Genomic DNA, 2,585 nt, shown 5'->3' with positions numbered 1-2,585 from the left:
TATATATGGACCTCACGGAGACAATGACAAATGACTGAGGCCTTTGGCAATATGCTGTGCTTGAGAAGGAAGATCCATCAAGCTAAGTGAAATTGTAGTCATGACAGATACTGGTGTCACACAACTGGCACCCATTATACTCTCAGAGTGGTTGGCATTAGGAAGGGCATCCAGTCATAGAAACCATGCTAAACCAGACTAGAGTCTGGTGGAGCCTCTTAGCTTACCAGCCCTGGTCAAACCAGCTAGCATGGACAAATGGATGCTAAATGATGATGATGATATATATATATATATATATATATATATATATATATATATATGGAACACAAGACAAAAAGGACAACACAGAAAGGCAAGACAAAATTTTCAGGGCATTGAGGATGCTTTCTTTTAATGTTTTATTCCAGGCACAGACAATGTTTTTCACGAAGCAGACCAGATGAGACATAGCTCATCATCAGACAGGTGACACTACTAGGTAAAAATTGCCATATAGAAAGCTTCAAACAGCAAAGTTGGCCCACTACTGCTTTATACTATAGTATAAAGTATTATTATATACAGCCAAATTTCAGGATCAGTTTGGACACATAATATGAAACACCATACAACACAATTATTAAATGTTTATGTAGATAAAAGGATATTTAATCAAACGTTTGAGATGTGTAACAAAGCAAATGTGGGATGTATTACAGAACAAATGTTTTAATAAATGTTTGATGTGTTTTGATAAATAAATGTTTTTCCATCAGCTTACCAATATGATCATTATATGTAGGTTGACTAACATCAAGCAGCTCATGTTCAGTACTTGAACTCATTTTGTCTGTTCTGGATACAGAAAAAGAAAGATAATTATGAATAAATAACTAAATAATAATAACAATAATAATAAGAACAAGAAGAACAAGAAAAAGAAGAATCCTTTCTGCTATGGGTACAAAGTTAGAAATATTGTGGGGGAAAAGGTTAGTTGATTACATCAACCTTGGTAATTGAACTGGTACTAATTGGCTCTGAAAAGATGGAAAGCAAAATTGACCTCAGCAGAATAAAGTTGCATTTAGGAGAATTTGAACTAAGAACATAATGCTGGAAGAAATGTTACTAAGCATTTTATCTGGCATGGTAATGATCCTGACAGCTTGCCACTTTAACAACAGCAATAATCATCATCATCATCATCGTCGTCATTTAATGTCCGCTTTCCATGCTAGCAAGGGTTGGACGATTTGACTGAGGACTGGTGAAACCAGATGGCTACACCAGGCTCCAATCTGATTTGGCAGAGTTTCTACAGCTGGATAATAATAATAATAATAATACTTTCTGCAGTAGGCACAAGGCCTGAAATTTGGGGGAGGGGGGGGCAGTCGATTAGATTGACTCCAGTACGCAACTGGTACTTAATTTATCGACCCCCTGAAAGGATGAAAGGCAAAGTTGGCATCAGTGGAATTTGAACTCAGAATGCAGTGACAGGCAAGATACTGCTAATCATTTCGCCTGCCATGCTAATTAATTAGTCTGCTAGCTAACGATTCTGCTAAAGATTCTGCCAACAACAATAATAATAATATCACAGAGAATAAGCATTTTGAGAGAAAAGTTGGGTACAAGAGGCATCAGATGTGGTGTGCAAGAGAGATGACTGCACTGGTATGGTCATGTGATTTGTATGGATGAGGATAGCTGTGTAAAGAAGTGCCAATCTATAACTGTGGAGGGAAACTATAGTAGAGGTAGACCCAAGAAGACATGGGATGAGGTGGTGAAGTATGGATCTTCAAACTTTGGGCACCATGGAGGTAATGACGAGTGACTGAGACCATCGGTGATATGCTGTACTTGAGAAGACCCGTCAAGGCAAGTAAAATTGTAGTCATGGCTAATGCTGGTATCATGTAACTGGCACCTGTGCTGGTAGCACGTAAAAGCACCCATTACATTCTCAGAATGGTTGGCATTAGGAAGGGCAGCCCATTCCAGCATGGACAATGAACATTACATGAATAATAATAATGATAATGATAATAGTAATAATAATAATAATAATTAATAATAATATTAATAGCGCCGTTTATCTTGATATGAGATCACCATGTCGCGCACATATGGTTGTGCCTGGTGTACCGTATCAGACGGGTAGTCATGATGGGTATACTGGGCTTCGTATATTTTACCCCAGTGTCACTTTGATGGCATGCACTGCTCTCTCACTCAATAATAATAATAATAATAATAAGCTTATTGTTTACAATGCTCAGGTGCACCATAACATGTCAGAAAAGAATAAGAGAAGGTAGAGAAAGCAGTAATAAGTCAAGAAAAGAAAGACAGCAATAAAAGCTAAAAATACATGCACAATATCTATATATATCTATAAAAGGCAGGTGTGTGTGTGTGTGAATGTAATTTATGCACGTCCACAAATTAGCACGCACGTCGCTCCAATTTTAGGACATTCATCACGACCCTAGCTGTATTTTCGTGAACGTATTTTTCCTGAGGCACCCGCGGATAGCGCTAAAAATCGATTTTCAACTTTTTCAACAATTTTACCAATTTTGAAATTTACT

General features: G+C 37.4%; 1 protein-coding gene across 1 annotated transcript in view; it reads right to left on the bottom strand.

Moving 5' to 3' along the window:
• LOC106874663 (anoctamin-4-like) overlaps window positions 1–2,585 on the bottom strand; it is a 93,542-nt gene that overhangs the window by 68,704 nt on the left and 22,253 nt on the right. The window contains 1 exon segment of the mRNA XM_052973180.1: window positions 764–837. Coding sequence (XP_052829140.1) covers window positions 764–837 — 74 coding nt within the window.

The sequence above is a fragment of the Octopus bimaculoides genome, chromosome 15 (assembly GCF_001194135.2).
Source record: "Octopus bimaculoides isolate UCB-OBI-ISO-001 chromosome 15, ASM119413v2, whole genome shotgun sequence".
NCBI lineage: Eukaryota > Metazoa > Mollusca > Cephalopoda > Octopoda > Octopodidae > Octopus > Octopus bimaculoides.
This window is presented reverse-complemented; position numbering and strand designations above follow the sequence as displayed.